The 24,498-nt window shown below is 39.4% G+C and overlaps 2 protein-coding genes across 2 annotated transcripts in view; one reads left to right on the top strand and one right to left on the bottom strand.

Annotated features, from left to right (window-relative positions):
* The window catches only part of LOC139740307 (paired amphipathic helix protein Sin3a-like), a 33,975-nt gene extending 23,520 nt beyond the window's left edge, over positions 1-10,455 (top strand). The window contains exons 17-25 of the mRNA XM_071650893.1: positions 11-194; positions 802-912; positions 1,886-1,992; positions 2,808-2,994; positions 3,649-3,815; positions 4,479-4,661; positions 5,519-5,691; positions 6,316-6,763; positions 7,406-10,455. Coding sequence (XP_071506994.1) covers positions 11-194; positions 802-912; positions 1,886-1,992; positions 2,808-2,994; positions 3,649-3,815; positions 4,479-4,661; positions 5,519-5,691; positions 6,316-6,763; positions 7,406-7,648 — 1,803 coding nt within the window. The 3' untranslated portion in view covers positions 7,649-10,455. The remainder of the gene's footprint in view (positions 1-10; positions 195-801; positions 913-1,885; positions 1,993-2,807; positions 2,995-3,648; positions 3,816-4,478; positions 4,662-5,518; positions 5,692-6,315; positions 6,764-7,405) is intronic.
* Positions 10,456-12,894: 2,439 nt separating this feature from the next.
* LOC139740306 (methanethiol oxidase-like) overlaps positions 12,895-24,498 on the bottom strand; it is a 37,097-nt gene continuing 25,493 nt past the window's right edge. Inside the window, exons 7-10 of the mRNA XM_071650892.1 lie at positions 22,220-22,298; positions 19,786-19,907; positions 17,074-17,285; positions 12,895-15,508 (exon numbers count right to left, since the gene is read on the bottom strand). Coding sequence (XP_071506993.1) covers positions 15,310-15,508; positions 17,074-17,285; positions 19,786-19,907; positions 22,220-22,298 — 612 coding nt within the window. The 3' untranslated portion in view covers positions 12,895-15,309. The remainder of the gene's footprint in view (positions 15,509-17,073; positions 17,286-19,785; positions 19,908-22,219; positions 22,299-24,498) is intronic.

Below are 24,498 nucleotides of genomic sequence, written 5' to 3'. Positions count from 1 at the left end.
ATCTTTCCAGGCATTGAGATCGAAGAGCTTGCTGAACGAGATCGAGGCCATATTCTACGAGAGGCAGGAGGGCCTCAGTGCCGGGGAGAATGGAGCAGGTGCGACAGGATCACACCTCTCTCTCCCCTTCCTGGACAAGCACATCATGGAGGACGCCTCCTCACTTATCATCCATCATACCAAGAGGCAAACAGGTATGAGATGCTTAGCCCTCCAACTCTGCTCACCTATCTACTACCATTGTCACCTACTGACTCATAGTATACTGTATCAGCTTTTATTTTCGCGAGGGTTTAATTTTCGCGAATCACAGTTATATTACAAATTTAACGACACATGAAAATATCTCCATGCGCTAGGGTAACAGTGCATTTACGTTAGCGTCGGCGTCAATTCGCCAAAATATCTGTACGCGAAAGTATCTGAACGCGAAAATAACAGCGTATACAGTACTGTATTTCCAAGATATCTTTAAGTATTGTAAATATTCAATGTAAGCTGGGTTCACATTTCCATACAACCCCCCCCCCAAAAAAAAAAAAAAAAATAGTCTTTTGCATTGCATTTCTGAAATTTGTTATCTGAAATCTGTTATCTGATATTTGAGAATATATGCAGTGGAGCCTTGCTTACTTCATTTTTCACTTGTGATAACTGCCCTGACTTGTCGTAAAGTTTCACTAACATTGCGTCGACAGATGGTTATGTGGCAGCAGTTAATGTGGATTCCAATGTATTTCAGTACCTCCAGACAGAGTGAGCAGTATTTTTCCCTTCGTTACTCTCTCCCACTAATCCCAGGAATCCACAAAAGTGAGAAGCAGAAGATCAAGCAGCTCTTGCTCCACTTCCTCCCAGACCTCACCTTCTCAGAGCGAGGAGAGTTATCAGACGATGAGGATGAAGATGAAGGTAAGAAGCATCTCATTCGTCTTGATACCAAATGCAGTAGCGTACCTGCCAACTGTTCCCATAATGATAGGGACATTCCAATTTCTTGATACCACATGCAGTAGCGTACCTGCCAACTGTTCCCATAATAATAGGGACATTCCAATTTCTTGATATCACATGCAGTAGCGTACCTGCCAACTGTTCCCATAATGATAGGGACATTCCAATTTCTTGATACCATATGCAGTAGCGTACCTGCCAACTGTTCCCATAATAATAGGGACATTCCAATTTCTTGATACCACATGCAGTAGCGTACCTGCCAACTGTTCCCATAATAATAGGGACATTCCAATTTCTTAGTAAGAAGAAGCTTCGTTCAACCTTGTGTTCCTAATTTTATCAACGCCTGCTAGTAGTGATGTATGGAAGATCTGTGAAAATCCTTATGTTTGCATCATTTTCACTCACTTTTTCACTCACTTATTTGTATTTACTGAATTTTAGGGCTGGCAGGTTTGCAGCCTTTGACGTTCCTTCTTCGGAAAGGGATATGTGCCTCATTTAACTTGTGTGTTTGGTTGTGAGTCAGTTGATGGGATAATTATCCACTTGTGTAATAAATAATCCAGTCTTTGCTCAGATTTTCCCCCTCAAAGAGATCTATAAACTCAGGAGTAGTAGGAGTTGCCTATTTTGATCATGTATTGCAGATTGTTCCTTGATAATATCTTAATCAGAGTGAATAGTACAAATGTAAAATATGCCGCAGACGAAGATTATTATGCTATTGTTCGAGTATACTTAACTGAACCTACTCTTTTAGTGTATCTGGAGATTTTTGTGCAAGATGGCTTAGAGATGTCTGACTTTAATCAGTTTTTTAATTCTAATTAGCATGCGATCCCCCCAAGTAGTGGAATGAAGATGTTTTCTGAAGGTAGATTCTTCCTCCTTGGACTGTTGTTTATTGTTCATCTTCTCATTGCAGATATGGATACCGACGAAGGAGGGGAATCCTGCGGCAAGAAAGAACAAACAGAGGTGAAAAAGACGAAGATTGTCAACGGGCCCCTCGACAGAAGTATTTGGGAATCTGTGAGTGTGACGAAACATCTTTGCATTTATGATTCATGAGACATAGCATTTCAGTGCAGTTTTTAACCTGTTGAGGACAGACTGACTTTGCTACAACACGCATTTCCCATAGACACCTGCCCGAGTATACTCGGGACTCGTCCTCAACGGGTTAATCAAGCAGTGTATGAAATGAGGCTAATATGCGGAGGTTCTCGGATCGTTGTTTCAGTTGTTTGTACTAGCATTCCCTGTAATTGTGTGTGCACAAAGCACTACATAAGTCTACACTTTTCCTAGTCATCAGAAGCCACATTATGACAGTCTTCAGAGGCCACATAATCCACCACCAATTTGAACTGCTTCTGTTGAATATTTATTTTTCTCTCATAATTGTAATGGCACAGGGAAATTAATGTTGGTCAATGTATGCAATTGATGTGATACATGTTCACTCACTGTTGGAGCGCTGTATAAGTACCCATATTGTGTCGTATTGAAAAGCAGTGATATTGTAGTCTTTGTCCACATGTTTCCAAACTTCATTAGAAAAAAAATTTCCATGAATGCTGCAAAGAGTAAAGTGTAAGATAAAAAAAGACATAGAGAAGGTATAGTGACTGCATGTCCCTGTTTCTCACTGGAATGTATGGAATGTTTGAAATTCTGTCCAGATTTCTGTCAAAAACCTTGATATAGTCTTGTTTACATGTCTCATTGCTCAGACTACCAGCCCACTTTGTGATGGAAATCAAAGAGAAAAAAAAAAAAAGAACACCTATTTTAGATTGTTTGTAGTTACATGTGTCAATTATTTTCCTGTTTGTTTTCCGCAGCCCGACTCGTATCGGTTGTTCTTTGTCAATAACAACTGGTACCTGTTCATTCGGCTGTACCACATTCTGTGTGAGAGGCTGGAGAAGATGAAGAAACGTTGTGATGTCATCATGGAGACAGAGGGTGGCCTGAACAGACGGGCAGCCAAGGAGTCTACTGCCCTGGCCCTGGGCCTCAAGCAGCCTCGTGAGTTGGCCCTTCGATTGTCGTAATTCTTTGCACATACCCTCTCATATTTCCTTCCCTACCAGAGTCATGCGAGGCAGATTTTATGACAATTCATTTCCTGTCCTTCCACTAGAGTGATCCATAATTTGTTGTTTCATTAAACATGACTCGATCCTGCTACAGGTGTCCTGGGTTGCGGGGCAGGCGGCATGTGGCTATGAGATCTCTTTGAATTTAGTTTTTGTCTGCATGCTGTATTGGCATAATATGAGTGTCATATGAACTGTATACATGAAACATTGTCATGTTTCTGCCGATTGAAAGTGAACATCAGAACGTCAAGCCATCTTCATGTACGTGCAGGGATGAGCTTGAGGTGGAAATGAAGATACCATAGAACCAGACATTTTTGCGTGCATGAAACTTTTTGCGAGGAGCCAAGATTTACAAAAGTAAAAGGAATGTGAAAATTCTTGTCTACATAAGCAGTAAATGCAGTGGCAATTCATGAAAGTTTCATTCCACAAAAAAGGCCATCAGCTCCAATTTAGAAAAGCTTCATGCTGCAAATGTTTCTGGTTTTACAGTGTGTGCTAAATTGCTCTAGCTACAAAAAGACCGCTCTCCTCCATGGGGGCTTAATTCTCTTTGTCTTACAACAATCCACTTCAGAGCTGGACCCCAGTGAGTACTACAACTCTCTGCTGGACCTGGTGCGAAGTCTTCTGGATGGGAACATTGAGAGTGGGACGTACGAGGACCAGCTGAGGGAGATGTTTGGTATCCATGCTTACATGGCCTTCACTTTGGACAAGGTGGTCACCAACACGGTCAGACAGGTGAGAGGAGCCTCGAGGCATTGTAGGAGGGATGGAGTGTATCATGTGCTAGGAGTATAGTGGACTCCCGTTATAACGAAGTCCTCGGGACCGGCAGTTTTCTTTTGTTATCTCGAAAATTTGTTATAACCAGATAGATAAACAATAAAAATACATAGAGTGGATAATGTTATGGCCTGAATTTTTACTTCATTGTAACCAGAATTTCGTTATAATCGGAATTTTGTTATAACCGTGTTCGTTATAACGGGAGTGCACTGTATCATGTTAATTGAGGTACAACTATAGGGTAACAAAAGTTATGCACATAAAATAGATGTAACACATGGTCACATGCATGCACGTACGCTGCTATTTAAAAAAAAAAAATGTGTTTGTAAACAAATGTTTTTTTTTTAATGTGCAATAAGTAAGTGATAGTATTTGGCAGACAGAAGTATTATAAATGATTTTTGCATGTACACAAGATGGCACGGTTGATATCTGCGGTAAAGTTGCAGAAGCAGTTAACTTAATGCAATTAATATGGAACTCATAATTTTTTTTCCATTGATAAAGCCGGTAAGTGAAAGGCATGCTGCATCATAAGCTCACAAGTTTGGAAAAGGGTATGAGAAATGAATGTGTTCTCACAGGACTGTCTGTCTCCTTGAATCGCTACAGCTACAACACATAGTGACAGAGGACACGTGCCAGCAGGTCACAGACCTGTTCATGAACGAGATCAAGACCGGTGGGACGGGCGGAAGTCTGGCCACCATGTCGGTCAGAGCAAACTCGGAGGCATCGTACCAACGCAAGGCTGAGCAGCTGCTGTCTGAGGAGAACTGCTTCAAGGTTACATATGTGAGTTGAAGCTTCTTTCATTTTGTCATGTGCTGCATCTTTTGCAATCTACTCATGAAAAATGTAACGTTTATCTCTGTATGAATTGGAGGGTAAGCCTAGATGGGGATTGGGGTAGAAATACAGAATGGCATATAAAGCACAAGTCAACAGTCCAGTCAGGATGCAATATTTTCCATATCTCATGAAATGTCATTGTTGGTCAACATTATAACTCATTCTTGTTACCCAACTGAAAACGAAATCTAAGCAGCATGAAATGAGCACTGCAATTGCACTACTGTATTATAGCGAACAATGAGTTGTATTGCGTGTATGGTATTCTTTTCAGTTATTAGCTCTGGTGAAGTGATACTGTACACTAGTACTGACCTTTGGTTCGTGCTTCTCATACATCACTTCTTAGTAGAATTAGGCTTTAGTGATCATCACAGATGATCAATACTGCTGTGCGGGTTGGGTTTCTGCCTTGTCTGAACAGTGAGTAATACACAACACCACACAAGACAGGCTGTCTAACGAATGTTTATCTCATGTTGGATGAAGAACAAAGTTCAATATGCAAGATGAAGGAGAAGAAAAAAAATAATTTAAGCCATGTTGCATTACAAGTTGTTATGGATTATTTGTCTTTGAGAGAAAATGCTTGAATACAAATAAACTATCTATGGCCAGTAAACAGTGTATGATTTGGAGTATGGTATTGATTATAGGCATGAAGAAAGATACTCTATTCTTTTTAAGAATGCATAATGGGAAGAGTTTCCAGCTCATGAGTATTTACCATCTGAAAGCTGAGACTGATGTCATGTGTTCCATAATTGAAGGTCCACCCCATATTCTGTCCACTATTGTAGGCAAAGAGTGATAGCAAGCTGTGCATTGAGCTCCTGGACACTGAAGAGGACCCCAGTGATGACCCAGTGGAGGTTGACAAGTGGGTGGACTACGTGGAGAAGTTTGTCCTCTCCGAGAGCATCTCGCCCGAGCTGAGGGAACAGCTCACAAAGAAACCAGTCTTCCTGCCGAGGTAAGCTTGGTTTTTACCCATAACTAGTCATGTAATGTTAGCTTATTACATTTGATTGTAGGTTCTAAAACAATTGTTCCATGGAAAATTAGCCCAGACCCTTCCCCCTAACTCTAACCCTAATTGTAACCCTGAATCTAATCCTAATTCTAACCCTGATCCTAATCCTTACCCTAATCTTTACTCCAACCTTATCACTAACCAGTATTTAGCAGGGGGTGATTGTCCTAATGCGGATTGCAAGATTCATGCATCACTTGATCACTAGTCCATTTCATTCTGAGTTTGCAACTATGAGTTCAGTAGAACATGTATCCTTCATTGCTTTTAAAAAAAAAGTCATGAGCTGGTTTGCTAACAGTTCAACATTGTGAACTTTTTAAATGATAAGTTGTGTTTTGTTTTTTTTTAGAGCAAGGCGTTAGTATAATACATCATGGAACATGCAATTGTGACTTGATATGATAGTATTTACTGACCACGTATTGTTGCCTTATTTCATGTTTCAGTTCATGTATGATATGCAAAATATATATGTGTCGTAGTGGTTGATAACTCACTGGAATTATTCCTGGGTAGGACTGTGGTGTTGAGATAGTGACAACATTTCATATTGTCTTCCAGGAATTTGAGAAGAACGCGGGAACAGAAACCGGAAGGAGAAGACCAGGCCGGCCAAAACGCCACCAATAAAGACAGCAAGCACGAATCAGAGGCAGATGCCAACAGAAACTCTGTCTTCAAGACAAACGAGAATTCACAAGACACCGACTCCAGCGCCGACACCAAGTCACTGACGGAGGAAGCGAATGGGAAGCCTGCCATCGGTGGGAGTACGGACGCCAACGTCGCCAAGAAGGACGCGAGGAAGATCTTGTCGAAAGTGGTGACCAAAGGGGACAAGAAGACGGAAGGAAAGGTGGTGGTGGGTGGGGTCATGAACCCCTTGGAAGGCGTCGACATGGTGAATAACATGGAGTGCAAGTTTAATCTCAACTCCTACAAGATGGTCTACGTGGTCAACTCGGAAGACTACATGTACAGAAGAAAGTCACTCTCCAAAGCTGGACAGGTTAGTGTGCATGTTTGTTCTTTTCCTGTCATTACGGCACAATAACATCATTGCCACTGAAAATGCAACCCTTTCTTTTAACTTGTCCCTACTAGACTGAACTGATTTTGTGCAAAGTGCTCCAAATGTCTTTTACCGCTTATTGATGTCATGCATAAAGAAGGAGGTATGACTATTCTGAGCTTCTGTACTTCCGTAACTGCAAAGTTCGAAGATTACGTATTGCACATTTGATAATTTGGTATGTGAATATAATGAGCCTCTAAGCAGTACCAAAGGGGAAGAAGGGGATCTTGCTGGTGGGCTTTGGCACATGGAAAGCCCTCTCCTTGTCTGTCGAAATATTGTATTCATCACGTGACATTTTTATTTACTAACAAAAAAAAAATGACATTTTGTGGTTTTTAAGTATGTATCACATTTTCAGTGTGATCTTCAGAAGTTAAGCAGATCAAATTTCAAGCAGATCATCATGTGTGAGTATGCATGCACGAGAGAGTAAGAAGTATACATTTGTGATAAAATGACAGACATGTAGTTTGGAGTTTGTAAGTATAGGTTCAACTCTCTAAACAGCTTGTAAGTGCAAAAGCTAACTAGCTAACTACTTCACGACACTTTCCTCTGCTGTATGTTACACAGGCACATCCGAAGATCACTGCCAGGAAATCTGGGCGCTTCCACAATTGGCACGACAAGTGGAGAGAGAGCCATGTGACAGAGGCCCAGTCAGAGGCTGTGGACAAGTGGTTCCTGGGCCAGACGGACAACCTGGTGCCATGCCAGACCCATAGGGTGGACCTCTCTAGTCCCAATGGAGTCTACCACAAGTACAGAGTCACCTACATCGCCAGGACGGAGGAGGAGAGCAGTAAAGAGTCGTGACCAGCCCCAGGAGGTGCGGGTTTCCCATGAGCACGAACACATTCTGTTTGGTGCCATCTTCGGTGCACTCCCTCCAGCCGCCCATTGTGTCACTGCCCACCGGTAACTGGTTCCTTCAGAAGAAATCACTTACTGCAAATGGTGGTATGTAGTGGTTGTTACAGCCGTCAGCACCCGTCAAACTCCGGTGGTTCAGGCTTAGTAGATGACGGCAGGGAGGAGCTGAAGATTTCTGCTGGTTGCAATCAGTTGGAGGTCATGCTTGCTAGTCCACCAATGGAACAGGCAGGTCTCTTTGAGACAGGTCAAAAGGCCTGGCAAAGATCATGCAACATTTGCCATTACCTCGGCAGCACATTGCATTTGTATGATGATCCAGTATTTTTATTTTTCTAGTAATTTTGATCACTACAGTCCTGTCCGTTTTTGGGAATAACTTCATTGTGCTGGAGTACAAATTCGGAGTTTTACCGTTATGTTTTCAAGGCTCTTTCTGGAGGAATGCCTGTATCGAGTCTTCTTCTAATATTAGCCAAAATTGATTTCAAGCACACCAATTTACATTCCACAATGTCATGATGCTTGCCTAGGACTCACTCATGACAGCAGTGCCAGTAATTACCACGGATAAAGAAACATCATCAGTAGCTCATGTCCATAAGCATACAACCGGCACAGTGCTGGTAACAGGCAAAAACTGAGTATGTGCCGATGCACACAAAGAAGGGAGGGGGAGGGGAGGGGCTGTTAAATGATTGTATTTCTCCTGTTCACTGCCTTATTTATTGTGTCTGGTCTTTGTGGATTTCACTTTGGCTTTGCCAAGTTAATTGGCTCAATGCTGGCATCTGGAAAATACATAGAAATTCAGGGATGGATTGACATATCCTCCATAAACAGATACCGAGATTGAAAGGCACAAGCAAGTACTTCAGTCTCGGTAATCATAGTTTTGTAGGTGTGAATATTGCTAGTTCCGCAAAAAGCAAAATGACGACCATATTCAATTGGGTTGTTTTTATTTTGTTTTGTTTTGTTTTGTTTTTGGAGGGGACTGATTATTGATCTTCCCCTTCCTCTGCTAGGTTCCTGGAGTAGCCAGAAGGGGTGGTGTGACAATGAAGGTGGTGACATCATTATAAAGGTCTTCTGTGGACCAAGTCTTGTATATAGTGGCTGTTCAGTGTTCACTGTGTGACCTGTCCAACTGTACAAATGTGCATTGTAAATCAATTCTATGTCAACATTCTGGTACCTGTCGTGCGAAATACAGGCGTATGTATTTGTAAATAGGTTTTTGTACAGGACAATGCAAACGGTGATTTCAAACATTCATATAAATATGTGACTATCAGGTTCAGAATACTCTGTATAAATATCCTTTTTTCTATGAAATACAAATAAAAAAATGATGTTTTTAGAGTGTGACATATCAAATCTGTGATATATAACCTTTGTCTTTCTGTACAAGCTGGTATAAGTTTGTACAGTGGAAAGGCTCAAGAATGGAATCTGAGATGCAAGCTGTAGATAGGAGACACTTTGAAGAGACATTTAAGAGGGGTCTGCATGAAGGCGCAAGCAAAGGAGTATGTCCAGGGATTCATTGGTGAAAGGTGGGCATGAGAACTCTGATTCTATTTTGTAGAAACATTTCGATTGATGAAGACTCTATTGTCATTTTTTGATATTTCAGACTTCCACTTGTAAGATTTTGAGGTTTGAGAGATATAAGATGCACTTTAGCCTTATTTATCTATTTATTTCTCAATCAAGGGGAGCAAAACTTTTTTTTTTCATTTTTGTTTTCTTGTATTTTATTTTTACTTAACGCATTGCTTCTTACGGCCTACCAGGCAAGATCTGGTTTTGCAAGATTGTAGCAATAGCATTGTAAAGACTATTTATGATATAAATTATCTGTTCGTCAGGATAAGTTGTATTTTCGACCTCAGTGACAATTGAGTGGGCCTTCTGTGGATATGCGAGCATATCCGGAAATCTGTTTCCCCTCGCCACTTTTTATTTAGTCTGCCGTCATTGTTGTAGTTCCTACGTAGGAGAGCCTATATGAAGTCACGGACAAAGAGGTTGAACATTATGAAGCAAGCCATGGGGAGAAAGTCACTTTGGGTAGGATCCAACCCAGTACGTACTGAAATCGACCCAAGAGATGCCGTTGACAAGTTTAACCGGTTGGGTTGTGCAGACTTTCATGCAAGCATGTATCAATGAACTTTAGCTGCCGAGTCCATGCCTTGGTGTGTCCCGTTCATAGATTGCCCCGATGATGGCATCGGGCAATCTCCACTTCTGAGACGATGGCTAAAATTTGCAAGTAAAAACACTGATACATGGGAAAGAAATAGGTATATATATACACAGCTTTAATAGGGAATGATGATAATGCATTAATTTCTTTGTTTATTCACGGAAGCCCGGGTGAAATGAATACTCAGTTGTGTTCACTTCACCATTACCAAAAGGAAAATCTTGATAAATGAGCCGAACCATGGTTTAAAAAAAGGTAAAAAAGAAATCTGATATTAGATTTTATTTCTTTTAAGGGTATGTGGATACATTTCCCCATTTCATTTTCTCGATTCAGCCTTTTCAGACTGTTCAGTTGTGAGATGAATGCAGAAGAACAATGCCATTTTTTTTTTTTTCATGGTACAGAAAATGAAAGAAAAATATCTGAATAATGGAAATGTGTTACAACGATGTGAAAAAGCAAGAATATTATTATGGTTGTACAGATGTGTTATATGGCCACTTGATAAGGCCAGTCTACTTGTAATAAAATGTTTGGGAAAATTACGAGACCCGTCATTTGCCTTTTCATTGCAGCATATCACACAGTCATAGTTTTGTGTGTTTGTGTGCGTGTGTTTGCAAATGCCTTCAAGTGTATACTTGTCAGAGTTTGCTTGTGTTTGTGAAGTAACTTTATCAATTTTTATCACACAGTTTATGGAACTTATTCCAGGGGGTGGGGGTAAAATTGTTGGTAAAGCTTTGTTGGTAAACCTTTGATGGTGGCAATACAGTGCAGTTCTCTGCAATCAGGGAGGTTTTACAGATGGAGTAGAATCTACACTGTAAGTGCTCTCCTTTGAAGTCCTGTGTGACACTGCCAAGTAGTTATGCACTTAACTATGAGTGAGTAATCGGGACTACCGTTTTCAAAGCCGAAAAGACACCCCCCCCCCCCCCCCTTTCCTGGTGCAGTTTGCACACTCATCGGCCTTTCACAGAAAATGGTTGCCATTTCGGTGCTAAATTCAATAATCTGTGTGGACCACATCTGTTGATGTACGAGGTGTTGTATAAAACAAATAAGTGTATGGTCTTTACTCGTGCAATGGAACAAGATTTCGCACTCGATGAAAGATGAGGCGCAATATTCAACGTGGCTTTGACAATTTAAATAGAGCACCTCGATCTTTAACCTCGTGCAAAATCTTGTACCATCACATTCACTATTTTGTTCCAGGTGTTACAAAAAACATTTCCCACTTTTGATCCTTAATATTTCGAAAACTACATCAGATAACACTGTTCTTGATATGAGTTATAGCTGAATAGTGTACAATGTTGTTGAAGGTAATTTGAATGAGAGCTTTAACCGGTTTTGTTAAATCCATGATTGATTTTTAAGTTAAGTTCATATTTTGGTCAAATTTGAACCCTGTGTACTACATTGAACTTTACACAGGAACCGATGATGTGTGTGTGATTAGGCGTTTTCACATCAGCCCGATGAAAGTCCAAGCTCGAGATATTTTCCAATTTCCCCCAAGTCAGAAAATAGCGCGCTATTTCGAAACATCGGGCTGATGTGGAAACGCCTAGTGTGTGCTTACAATGACCCTGAACAATAGACATGAATACTTCGAATACCACCTTTCTGAGCCCTGCTGACTAGGCTTCTGGTCTCTTGCTCCAAGGCACATGAATGCTTTATTAGTAATTCATAATGGTTGCCCTGGGCACTACTAGTCTCAATTCATGGCAAAGGGTAAAATGCATGCACATGAAAAAGTAAGCACATGTTTTCATGAGCTTGCATACACTACATTTTAGGATGAATAAAGACTAGCTGTGATAGTAGAATTTCCCATGAATATGTAATAGAGCATTCAGACCCTGCCCATTGCTCACGACCATTGTCTGGGTGTTAATCACACACTCCCATACACACCCATTGACCCCTGTGCAAAATTGAAAGTTTTGTACAGAGGGTCGAAAATGGAGCAAAATCTGAAACTTAACTTACAAATAAATCTTGACTTTAATGAAACTGATTTATGCTTTCATGTTTAAATTACCACCAACAAAATTGTACACTCTATTCAGCTATTGCTCTTACCAATGTCAGTGTTAACTGATGCGTAGTTTTTGAACTATTAAGGATCAAAAGTGGGAAATGTTTTTTTGTAACACCTAGTATAATAATGCTTTAGTATAGAACCCAAACATGTTTTTTCATGGATGAAGAAGAGCTGCCACTCCTCCTTTGACACCTCCCTCGTGGAATCATTTGTATGTTATACCATGCAGTCTTGTCAAGAAAAAAAAGTCAATGGAAAAAAGTCCCATGACAAGTTATTGTAATTAGATAGATTTAGATAATTTGAGAGATAGATGAATATAGCTTGATAGCAAGATAAATAGATAAGTATAGATAGAGTGGACTCCCGTTATAATGAAGTCCTTGGGAGCGGCAGTTTTCTTTCGTTATATTGAAATGTCGTTGTAACAGAAAAAATAAGCAATAAAAAACATAGAGTTGATAATTTTGCGGCCTGAATTTTACTTCATTGTAACCGGAATTTCGTTATAACTGTGTTCGTTATAATGGGAGGGCACTGTATCATAGATAGATAGATAGATAGATAGATAGATAGATAGATAGATAGATAGATAGATAGATAGATAGATAGATAGATAGATAGATAGATAGATAGATAGATAGATAGATAGATAGATAGATAGATAGATAGATAGATAGATAGATAGATAGATAGATAGATAGATAGATAGATAGATAGATAGATAGATAGATAGATAGATAGATAGATAGATAGGTAGGTAAGTAGATAGATAGATAGATAGGTAAGTAGATAGACAGGATAGATAGTAGATAGATAGGTAAGTAGATAGACAGGAAGACAGGTTTTCAAACAGTCACATTCATATGGATGAAATTGATAAAAACTCAGTGAACAGAGGTAGAGCTTCATGATAGAGATGTAATTGAAAAATATAAAATTGTACAATTGAATAGCATACAATAACAAGTACAGATATATCAATGGATACCCGTGACAACAAATTACATTGTAATTAAAGCATCCCTGCTACACCACTTGACACAAACAGTCATTTCATGATACATGTCTTATAAAAATACACCTTCAGGCCTTAAATGTCTAATTTCCCTTAGCTTAATGTGATTTGCTTATTTTTTTTTTTTCATTTTGTGCAGCATGAGGATATTTTGTGCCGCATGAGGATATATCGCCTCGCACACAGGTGACCTATTGTCAAATTCCAAATGAAACTTTCCCTGTGGCAATACATTTTTTTCATTACATGATTGCATCTTGGCCATGTAGTTTAACAATTTTTGGATGTGGCAGAGTGACAAAGAATATAAAGAATTATTTCATTTTATTCTTATTTTTCATTTTATTCTTATTATTTTTTGTTGTCGTTGATTCGTTTTGTTGTTGTTTTTGTTTGTTGTTTGTTTTTGTTTTTTGCCCTGCATATCCAGGCTAATATATTCCAGTTGCTTAGTGCAAGTACTTTTTTTTTTAAATCCCCAGTGAATTTCATTCAAAGCATATCATACACAGCCTTTCAAACAAGTCACTTTTTTCATAACAGTTGAATACTTTCTCTTTCACTCTTTTTCATAGAAAATTTCATTGAAAATAAAATGCTTCATGTGGTGCAGATTAAAGCAAGATCATGTCCCTGAACACAATTCATGCCCCAATCATTCTTTTGGAGAAAGTGGAAGAATGTATCATATGCGCAATACCCCACAATTGACTGTAATTCAATTCTCATAGTCGGAGCAATCGCTTATTGGTAACGAACTCCTGGCTGCATCCAACATTTTGTGGTCAAACACTTTCACAAGCAGTACAAAATAGGTGTGTGTGCATGTTACATTTGCATTTCTGCAAATTCCTTACATTTGTACCAATGTCAAACAAGGATCATGATCGTACGTCAACATTAAGCTAAGTGTCTAGCAAAAACTACTTGGCTCTTCATGACAAGAAAAAAAAAGATATACTGTATATATCAAAACGCGACCAACATGGATTCTTGTCGATATACAGTGTAAGTACGCACACACAAAAAACAAAGAAGAAAGAAAGAAAGGCAAAGGAATCCACGTGTGGAAAAAAAAAGCAAGAAAGACTTTCTCCATGTATATCTACAGGAGTATAAGTGAGCTTCAAATTCAATCATCATTCCATCGTTCAAGTGATTAACATGGCAATATGTAGTGAGTTAGGACTGACACACTATTTGTTAAATCTATGAGATACATTTCTCACACTCTTCATTGAAAAACAGTTTTCTTTGATCCCATAATATTAGTAATAAGCCTAACCACTAATGCACACATTATGCACATACAATAACAGTTTGATATAAACCTAATTTGAGTTCGCATAGCTAGTACACACAATATAATGTTAGCAAAAATATCGAGGAGCCATATGTGCATATATTTGAGTACATACTGTGAGTACACTCTGAATGATGTTGAGAGCCGTGTATATCAAAAACCAAAGATTAACATGGATAATACAAAAAAAAACCCGATTCAGTCAAGGACTTGTGTGACATGATCCTGATCTCCTCTTATAAAAATTTTTCTTCCAATTCACTGATGCACAAAGCAGGAAGCTTGTCATCCACAGGGACATGCTACACTAACTGTAAAAGTGGAAATTTTCGCGATGCTGAATTTTTTTTTGCATTTTGCGCAACCAGAAGTTAGCGGGTAAAATTAAAGCGTGCAAATATTTTTGCGTGCCATATGTTCCAGTAGTTGATATCTCGATTCCGTGGAATTAAAAACATGCAAAACTCTTCTTACCCGGCCAAGTGCGAAAAATTAGTCATGCGAAAATATCCACTTTTACAGTATGGTTTACATATACACAAAACATAAGAGTACATCTCGGGTGGATTAATCTTGGATAGTAGGAATGTGATGTCTGGGGTAGATAACTGCTAAAGCAGAACTTTGGAAGAGGTGAAGAGCAGAATACTCTTGGAATCTTTAAAATAATGACCCAGAACAATATATTTTGTTCTTTGATTTTTTTTTTTAATTTCATTTAATTCAGGGCGTCAATGCAATAGTCACTGACGGATTCTCAAAGGATCTTTGGAAGACAACAAGATGCCATGTGTACTTGTAGATAAGTATCGTAAGAGAGTTCACAAAAGTTATTTTTCCAGATGTAAAGGGACAGGGCAGTCTGATCTTGTCATAGCACATACTGTCCTGCAATCAGCTGCCATCAATACTAGAATTTAGTCCTGCCTTGGAAATATCTCAACCAAGACAGCGGCCTTGTAGTTAGCCTTGTGATTTGAAGCATGGTTTTACTGTGAGGCAGAATTTACAGCTGGGACTGAACTTCACGCGACTCTGTGTCGACGATGAAGATGTCCGAGGTGCAGTCCCCTCCTGGGTAGCGCATCTCGTGGGCCAGGGCGGGGCCATCGGGGTCATTTCCAAAGTCTACCAGGAAGTCTGGGTTGACCTTGAGGCCACCTTTGTTCGTGTCCACGTCTATCATGAGGAGCACGGAGCCGGTGCTGGAGGAGAAACGAGGGAGATGAAACGTCATGGTAACGAGATGCCATCTTCGACACTGCTCTACGATAGGAGTCAACTTTATAGGGCCTATCCCTCTTCGTGACACATGCTACTTTTTTCTTCTCTCTCTTATGAGATGTGAGAATCTTTGCATAGAAACATTAAGAAAATAAAAGTCATAGATTCACATAGACATGTATGGGAATTCATCAAACAGTTTTTTTTTCTTTCTTTTGCAAATTGACTGAAATGAAACAATGTAGTACCTTAACCTTCAATGTCCAATCTCCATTAACTTTGTGTGTGATGAAATGGAGAAATTGAACTGTCACCATGTAAATGTAACACTCAAAACTGGATTAAAGGGGCAAGGACTCTCACTTTTCTCATGAGTATATTGTTCTCATATGTACAGAGAGTGTGGAACTTTAAATTGAAAAGAATCTAACACTGGTTATGAATTTTACTACAAGTCCCTGTGAGGTACATTCTTTCATTGGTCCTAATGATGGACACACATGCTTCAAAATGCAGTGATTATCTCTGACTATGTATCAAGTTTGTTTAATTTCTGTCTTTTGCCAACAATTGTACCTTTTAACCCTCAAAGATGTACAGCTAGTTTGGAAAAAGAGGAAAGACAGAAAAAGAAAGGATCTAGAAGACACACTACTCCCTTGTACCCGTATATTTCAACACAAGTCAATGCATACCACCATCAACCAGACTCTCAAGGAACTTACACCCACTTGGCTATTATCATACCCTGCTCCAGGACTAAACAGTGCATATAATTCTTCTTTTCCTGCACAGTGAGGCAGTGGAACAACCTGCCAAAAGACAGTGTCACGGCATCATCTATTACCATCTAATGGATGGATGGCACTGGTTACATATGAAAGTGCGCTTACCCGTACCTTCATGCACCCTACATCATGGCACTTCAACATGAACAATCCCCTAAGCATACACACACACATACACATGTACACACACACAATTTCCAAGAATCTTCAGGATTGAAAAAGGCAAATGCAGAAGAAAACAGCAACAGTAACAACACCACCACCACCACCATCACAGAGACTCCAACTCTCCCATTTTCGACGGGAGATCTCCCGCCGAAAACCCATTTTTGCAAAATCTCCCGTTCTCCCGCTTGAGATTTAATTTCTCCCGCCCTGGCTCTTTGTCTCCCGTTGGAAAGGATTTCTTACTTGTTTCTATCGTATGTTGAAAAAATAAGCCTTAGAATCTAGATAGCACCAGAGAGCATCTAGAACCCTAGGAACTTCGCGCTTCGCACACATCAACTTTGAGTCACCCGTTTGCTAGGGGTTTCAGGCGGGAGAATCTCCAGATCAGATGGTGCTTTGGGTTGGAGTCTCTGCCATCAACAAAACACAACAACAACAACAAAACACAGCAACATGAAGAAGAAGAAGAAGAACGAAGAAGAAGAACAAAGAAGAAGAAGAAGAGGAAGAAGTAGACGAACAACAACAACAACAACAACATACAACAACAACAACAATGGCTAGAAGGTATGGTCAGCCAGACTCACTCCATGAGGTCAGGGTAGAACTGCTTGTCCCAGTTACTGTAGAGTGACATGGTGACAAAGAGTCGCTTCCCGTCCAGACTCAGCTGCACCATCTGGGTGCTTCCCGTCACCCGGCGACCCTTGATGAAGAGGGGCTGGGGCTGGCTGGTCAGCTCCTCGTCCTTGGTCACCTTGACTGGCCCATCGGCCACGATGGACCCTCCAAGAAAGACCTGGTTTGGACACAAAGATAAGACACGTCCTAGAACTGATGACCACAAGTCTACAAAAAATGCACAATGGCAGCAGCTGCAACTGCTGCTGCTAGTACTACTATTACTACTACTACTGCTTCTATACAGAGACTCCAACCCGAAGCACCTTCTGATCTGGAGATTCTCCCGCCTGAAACCCCTAGCAAACGGGAGACTCCAAGTTTATGTGTGGGAAACGCGAAGTTCCTATGGTTACAGATGCTCTCTGGTGCTATCTGAGGCTTATTTTTGCAATATACGACAGCAATAAGTGAGAAATCCTTTCCAACGGGAGACATTGAGCCAGGGCGGGAGAAATTAAATCTCAAACGGGAGAACGGGAGATTTTGCAAAAATGGGTTTTCGGCGGGAGATCTCCCGTCGAAAACGGGAGAGTTGGAGTCTCTGTCTATTGCAACTGCTACTTCTACTGCTACTACTACTACTACTACTACTACTACTGCTGCTGCTGCTACTACTACTACTACTAATTACCACCACCACCACCACCAAAACTACTTCTACTACTACACTACTGCTACTTCTACTATTGCCACTACTACTACTACCCTCCTCCTCCTACTACTACTACTTCTACCATTTCTTCTTAGTGGCTGTGGCATCGCAGATAGAGTGCACAATGCTATATGCCATCTATCTCTAACAGCAGAGGTGTTTGTTTGTTTGGTTGTTTGTTTTTCATGTAGCAGGCTACACATTAAATGCAAAGGTGATTTCAGAGCCAACAGATTCCACTTATGAGCCTGCAAAAGTATCAGCTAATATCTCCATAAAAGTGCCACAGGGCTTTGCTATCACGAACTGCCAACTTTGAGTGTGATGGTAATCTCAATTCCTTCCAATTCTGTTTACATACAATATGTAAATATTTCTTGCCCATGGTATTATTTGAAATCTGAAATTATTCGATTTCACATAAGGAAAAAAAAAGTTTCACTAGTGAAAGATCGGTTGTCAAATGACTCTGTAAAGATTAGCAATTAACTGCTGAAGTGTATTATTTGTACATGCACAACTGTATCTGCTCCCAAGCATTCATACATTTTCCCCTAACCCACAGTCATATGTACTTGCCTTAAAAGACTCCTCCCTACCTACAGTCATACATTCTTATCTCTACACATTCTTCCCTACCTACAACCGTATAATCATACGCAAGTATCTCAAAACCTTCTTCCCTACTACCTACCTACATTCATAAATACTTTTCTTCAAACATTTTTTCCCTACCTACATTCATACACACTTACCTCCAATCATTCTTCTCTACCTATATTCATACATGCTTGTCTCAAAACATCCTTCCCTACCTACATTCATACATACCCCGTACTTATCTCCAAACATTCTTCCCTATTCATACGTAATTATCACTGAAAATTCTTTTATACCCACATTCATACAAATTTGTTTCTAAACAGAGGAGTACTGCACTCATGTATATAGAAGCCCCAGGCAAAGGCTCAAAGTTCACATATCTTCGCAGTTAACATGAAAGAGCTCCATGTTCCCATAGTTCCAGGTGGATTGAATTGACTGCAGGACTGATTCCATTGTTAAGATGATACCCCAGCCCGCGAGTTTACTACGGTATCTCTTAACCCATTCCATACGATAGCCTAGCTGGTATACTAGTTTCTCATTGTGTCAACTCATAAATGGGAGCCTGGTATACCAGGTTCCCAATACGTACAAAAGAATGTCCACATTTGTGACCTAAATTCATGCTTATTCGTGTTATGCTGACCACAAAAATTACTCTGATCTAAGTGTGTAATGAAAAAGGCCTGTGCATGCTCTATTCATATCTCACATCCGATTGACAATTTGCATTTTTCAATGGCACGAGCAGTATGTTGACTATGGGAAGGGGCTACATGTATTGCTCGCTTGCTTTCGCACAAGACAGGTTACAAGCCTGTCTGTTCTTTGTTAACCGCTAAAAGGTCAAATCTCTTTTGGGGGCACTGAAGGTTCTCAGAGAATTGCGGGAGGAATGGGTTAAGAAGTTTTTTGTGGAAGTGGACTAGTTATTTACCCTAGGTCTTCAAATACATTGTATTGCTCTCCTGGGAGATTCTACCTCCAGACACTGGCTGAAAAATACAGATTCATGTTGAAATAAACAATGTATTCAAATCTGTTGAAGCTCCTACGCATTTTAAGGTTTGCATCTCACAGAACAGACCCGAGGAAACTTGGCATCCCACTCTAGAATTACACTCTTAGCCCAAAGTTTGTACACCTCATCATTGCTGAGACTGTCGGAGGAGGAGGAGTCTTGCATTTCAGTTTTTCTATCATAGACATTGGCAAACTGCAGACCCACATTAAATCTGTCGGGGAAATTCTCATTGTTCTTCTTCTACACTATACATTACACAACCAACTTCCCAGCACTTTTCTACTTAAGATCTTTCATCTTGAGGTACAATTAGGCACGGACCACCCAGCTCACCTGTCCGACCAGTTTTGGGTTGCGAGTGTCCGTGATGTCATACTGCCGCAGATCACCATGCAACCAGTTGCTGATGTAGAGGAAGCGGTCGTCCATGGAGACAATGATGTCAGTGATGAGGCCTGTCGATGCAATCAAGATCGAAAACGATTTCATCAAAAATAAATCATTGATCACTGTTGTATTCATGCATTGTCATTAAAAGCTTGAACTGATTGGCCACAGTAAAAGGTTGTGTCCAGTTGAAAATTGGTGATTTTTTACACGTCATTAGATGGGTACTGTAATGGCAAAGCCAAGTTCTTCTCTGCAATTATTGCATCACTTACGTGATGAAAACTTATCATTTGTTTGGTGTAGAAATGAAACCAATTGCAAATATACTCAAAGGGCATACTAAGTATTTTTTCCACACCTTTGATCAAAATAAACATAAAAATTTTCATTGCAAAGCATCCTCTAGGACAGTGAGTATCCAACCCTTGAAAAGCAATTTAATTTTTGGCTTCACAATGTGATAGGACAAAAAATGTCTTTGCTAGCAAGGTCACAATCACATGATCAAGATGATGACCTCCAGGTCCCCATATCACTACGGCATACAACATATTGACATTTGATAGTTTAATTTTACGTATGCCTAACGCTATTTCAAAAGCCTCTTTCATAAATTTCTCTCCAATGAGGTATAGTTCCTTTGCTGACTATATCACACAAGAACCATTGGATTTGTGAATGTGGAGGATCTGACTTGTACTATCAAAGATCTGAATTGTAGCAGCAAAGTGAGAATTTTCTGTTTAAGAAGCATTATAGCTTTCAATATCTCCCTCCCCCCCCCCCCCATTCGCTTCGCTCCAACTTCTATTTCTCAAGAGATCTGAAGGAAAATGGCATGCATATCATGCAGTCTCCCCCTCAAAAGAAATTGAATAAGAATAAAATCAGCATGAGCCATACACGTGGTTACACAAAGGGTTACATCACAGAATAAGAATCACTGGTACACTGGATAAGGACAAATACCTGTGTCGAGTTGTTCTTTATCTGACAAATAGATCTCAGGGTAAACACACAATGAGTGGAAATCATTCAGCTATTGTTTCGCAGGACTTATACCTAGTTTCAATAGTGGCTATCAGGTAAGGGGCTCCTATCTTAAGCCTGTTTTCTGATGAATACCTGTGCAAAGCAAACTAACATTTTTCTTTAGAGTGACAATAAAACATGCAAAAGCTTCCGTAACTCACTGTCAAAGTACGTACATGACTTGTAAGATTCACAGTTTGCATTGGACATGAATTGATGTAGTCAGCACTACATCCCCCTTTTTTTCTTTCTTTATCAACATATGTATTTTTCCATTTTGTGTGATAACCTGGCTTTCTGCAGTATCTGTTCCTCCCCCCCCCCCCTCCTTTCCTACTTTTTTACAAACTAACTCTATTGAACTTTGATGGTATTTTTCAATCATTAACTGATTTGATGCACCTCTTGATCTACAAAACTGGCATGACAGACATAGATTCTCATTTGAAATGATACTGTATACACCATACATTTAGCGAGTCTAATTTCTAACGAATCGGGACTTTCAAACAATTTTGGGGTGGTTAAAATTCGCGATTGTGGAGAACAGCACTGAACAGAGAAATGTATGAGTGTATGTCACACTCATGTCTGGATCACAGTTAAAATTTTTGGCTGTTTTTTTATTTGCGAATAGCATCAGACTCTCGAAATCTGCCAGAAATAGAAACCTAAAAAGTGAAATATTCTGCATATACAGAAGTCATGGAGCTTCAAATTCACCCAATCTTGTCAGGGTTCATTCACCAGTCATCAGTGAATATCATTGGATCATTGGCCCCACTCAGTAATGTGACTTGCAATTCGGATTTCTTTCTGACCCATACCTCAGCCAGACATAAAAACCTAACAAGTGAAATATTCTGCGTATACAGTAATCATGGAGCTTCAATTAATTCACCCAATCTTGTCATGGTTCAATCACCAGTCATCAGTGAATATCACTGGATCACGACTGGCCCCACTCAGTAATGTGACTTACAATTCAGGTTAAATTCTTTCTGACACGTACCTCAGCTTGCTGAATGTCACCTAGTGTACAAATCTATTGCAAATAATGCTATCAATTCAGATTATACCGCTAACAGAGTCTCTCATTCTCTCCTAACTTTGGATTGGGTTGATTCTGACTTAATCCCTCTTCCCCTCTCCCTCCTCCTTTTAATTCCCTCCCTCTCTCTCTCTCACCCTCCTTCTTTATCTTTCTGTCTACCAGCATCTACCTTTTTTCTCTCTCTTACTTCAGGATTCTCTCATTTTCTCTCTCCCTAACTCCAATATTTAAAATCTCATTATGTAATGTTTACTCAATGACCTGGTAGTATTCCAAAGGTCAGAAACTCACCAGGCATGTTGGGCAGGGCCCAGTTGTCTACAGCTTTGGGAGGGACGGCAATCACCCTTTCAGCCGACCAGCTTCCCTCCTGGAGTGGTGGAACAATTATCATCACAATTCATACATTGAAGGCATAATTTATCATTTGCAGATGAAATAGAAACCCAGCATTAGTGCTTTAAAATAGTTCTGAAATATGACTTAGGGATAGAAACAACCACTGTTGAAATTTAAATCCGTATAATCGAAGTTAAGTACTATTATAAATAAACCAAATGTGAACAACGATTATGGGGGGAAAAAATGTTTCCATACTAAACTGTCTACAGTTACCGTTTATTGAGAAAAATAAAGATATTCCCTTATTTTTTAGGCTTCATCCTGAGAATTTTATATGATAGGATGTTTTGCTGTACAACAGACCGACACATATGCATTAAATGTCATATCCTACTCTAAAAGAAATATACATTAGTCAGATCTGATTCCCCAGACCAGTTGTTTGAAATTCTGGATTAAATGCCACATTCTTCAATACTTTAAGAGAAATATAGGCTCTCTATACATCAGATCTGATTCCACATACTAGCAGTGTGAAATTCTTGATTAACTGCCACATTCTTACTTAAAAATAAACATACATAAATCAGATCTGTGATTCCACAGACTAGCTGCATGAAATTCTGGATTAACTACCATATTCATGCATCAAAGGAGATATACATCCCTCAGGACTGATTTCATAGACTAACTCTACATGAAATCAGGGTTTAATTCCCCCATTCATACATACAAAGAAATAAAGGTCTAATTCCTTCAAGTCAGATTTCAGACTAAATGCATGAGATCCTTGTTTTACCACCACATTCGGATCTTCCTCTCTTGCGAGGTGTGTATTCAATGCTTGGTATTTGCTCAGACAATATCACTGTGATTACACATAGTTTTAAAAGTTGTTGCCATGAAGTGACTATTAGCTCCTTGCATTAGCACTTTACTTCTTCTGAAACTATACATTATAAACAAAGTTTGCAAGTGGTATGAAAAGTGTCAATGGATATTCAGTATGTCAATGCATCACAAAGTAAAATAAACAAGAAAAACAAGAGAACAAAGACAATTCTACAAAGTCCCTCACACACAAATGCATAAATATACTAAATCAAATGAATATAAAATATTTATATGATTTTGAAAACAACAACAACACAACAACAAACTTAAGCTCTTCATGAAACTCATTCCCGCACACCATTCCCTTTCCCTACTAATACCACCAGTTTGGAATATATTTCACTATATTCTACACGTCATTCATTTCGTTTTGACTTGCGACACAAAGTCACAAGTAGTGAAATTTTCAATTAAAGAATAACCAAAGGAATGGAATAAAAACATATACACCATCCCTTTTCAAGAAGCAAAGCTGGTTCTTCCCCTCCCCCAACCCCTACCTTTTGAGACAATATACATATTTATCTCATAAGGGCAAGATTTGGTTGATTTTACGAATATCAATGAACCTGTCCAAAATAAAGGGTAACAATCATCATGAAATTTATGGCACACACAGCAATATCTCTTACACTTTGTACCAACTCAACTGAGAACAAGGCCTAGCTAGTTGCCCTGGATTGCTAAATCTGCTGAGTTTGCATAAAAGACCATTTTGTGCTTGTGCTCATTATCCCATCCATCCATTGTTGGTTTTTCGCAATCAGTGCGCTGGTAATGTTGTACAAACACCTTTGTGTACACTTTTGTCACTGTTCAAATGACCTGAACTAGCACAGTCATGCTTCGTAATAAAATCGTTTTCCTACCAATGCAGTTGACTAACTTTGACTATGAGTCTTGATCTTTGGCACACTATTGTTTGCTCTTTCATTATCACACACACGCACGAGGTCAGAATGAAGAAGACCAAGATAAGTCGTGGGATATGTTTCTATTTTTGGTCATTGATCAGTTTTCATGATTTCCATATAAAGTTAAATTGCTTCAATATGATTTTTCCTAATTCAGTGCATCTTTATACCACTAATTCATTTTGTTCATGACTAAAATGAATCCAGTATATAAAGTGGTAACTAATATTATATGATTTCATGTTTTTCTAGATGTGAAAAAAGAAAGAAATCTGTAACGTTCTCCTGTCAAACACAATTGCAGCAGACATATAGGGGAAGTGGAACATTCGAGATGATTATATACAACAAAGGAAAAGTATTCTCCTCTATGATTACTGAAAAATCCCACTAACAATGCCACCCATACAATGTCCTATC

This window comes from Diadema antillarum, unplaced genomic scaffold, assembly GCF_040938485.1.
Source record: "Diadema antillarum isolate AM-2024a unplaced genomic scaffold, OU_Dant_1.0 seq00000847_RagTag, whole genome shotgun sequence".
NCBI classification, from domain to species: domain Eukaryota; kingdom Metazoa; phylum Echinodermata; class Echinoidea; order Diadematoida; family Diadematidae; genus Diadema; species Diadema antillarum.
The sequence above is the reverse complement of the archived record's forward strand: the minus strand, read 5'-3'. Positions and strand labels throughout refer to the sequence as shown.